Source organism: Orycteropus afer, unplaced genomic scaffold (assembly GCF_000298275.1).
Source record: "Orycteropus afer afer isolate SDZICR_OR568_19922 unplaced genomic scaffold, OryAfe1.0 scaffold00541, whole genome shotgun sequence".
Lineage (NCBI taxonomy): Eukaryota > Metazoa > Chordata > Mammalia > Tubulidentata > Orycteropodidae > Orycteropus > Orycteropus afer.
Genome location: NW_006922128.1, coordinates 1,497,595 through 1,498,789, shown reverse-complemented (window position 1 = coordinate 1,498,789; position 1,195 = coordinate 1,497,595). Strand labels below are relative to the sequence as shown.

At 52.3% G+C, this 1,195-nt stretch overlaps 1 protein-coding gene across 1 annotated transcript in view; it reads left to right on the top strand.

Annotated features, from left to right (window-relative positions):
- MARCHF6 (membrane associated ring-CH-type finger 6) overlaps nt 1-1,195 on the top strand; it is a 57,991-nt gene that overhangs the window by 1,294 nt on the left and 55,502 nt on the right. Inside the window, exons 2-3 of the mRNA XM_007955811.1 lie at nt 296-392; nt 1,086-1,159. Coding sequence (XP_007954002.1) covers nt 296-392; nt 1,086-1,159 — 171 coding nt within the window. The remainder of the gene's footprint in view (nt 1-295; nt 393-1,085; nt 1,160-1,195) is intronic.

Genomic DNA, 1,195 nt, shown 5'->3' with positions numbered 1-1,195 from the left:
CTGGGCTTCTCCTTTGACCTCTGCGGCCCTGAGTGGGATGGACTGGGTGGTCGTGAGTCTCTGCCGTGCATGGACTGTCCCCGCGCCAGGGCACTCAGACGTGGCAGTGATGGTGAAGACATACAGGGCCAGGCACGGGTCCCTTCTCTGGAGCTCGGGTTGCAGTGGGTCGGAACTGACTTGATGGCACCAAGTGACAGCTTCTCCTTTTGTGCGCTGTGCTCTTTTGTTGGTGTGTTGGTTTTTAGAAAGCTGTATAACCAGAGACGATTCTGTTTTCCTTTTCACCTGGCAGACATATGTCGAGTGTGTCGGTCGGAAGGCACCCCGGAGAAACCTCTTTACCATCCCTGTGTGTGCACCGGCAGCATCAAGTTTATCCATCAGGAATGGTGAGTAGCCTTCCTTAGGGAATCCGAGACAAGTCTACCCTTGCAACAGGGAGGAACTGTTGCAGCAACTTTCTGGATAATGATTTCCTTTTTCAAGTTTTGTTGTAAGATTTGGAGAAGAAATTACCCAGCCACGATGCCTAACACACCCCTGTCCTTGTGGCGGGCTGGGCTCCAGGTGCCCTGTGGGGAGCAGAGCAGGGAAGGGGCGGCTGCAGCCATTGCAGGGGCTGGGGTCTGCGGCCGACCCGAGAGCAGCTTGGACTTGGGAGACACATGGTGCCAGAAACTGTAGTCACTGCTGTTAACATAGCCACACTCCTTTAATCCTCCCAAGAAGACTGTGGGGGAGGGGACCTGGGAACACGGAAGAGTTGGTTCTGGTGGCACAGCCCGCCAGCTTGGGCTGTCGCTGGTGCTGGGGTCCCTCCAGGCAGCTTTGAGGAGATGCTGGGATTCCCTGAACCCTGTCCCGGAACACATACGGGGCCTTCAACACTTGTCATTTTCTACTCCCGAAGGCATCACTTACAACACATTAGGAAGAAGACTAGGTTTGAAATTTCACAGTGGTAAGACATGTGAAGTCTAGATGTGTGAACTTTCTGTGAAGATACACAAGCCGTTTTCTGCGGACCCTTGGTGTTTGATTATTGTGAACAGGTACTTACACAATTGTTTTTGTCGTTACAGCTTAGTTCAGTGGCTGAAACACAGTCGAAAGGAATACTGTGAATTATGCAAGCACAGATTTGCCTTCACGCCCAGTAAGTTCTTTAGAAATGTTCCCCGTGGGTTCTGGG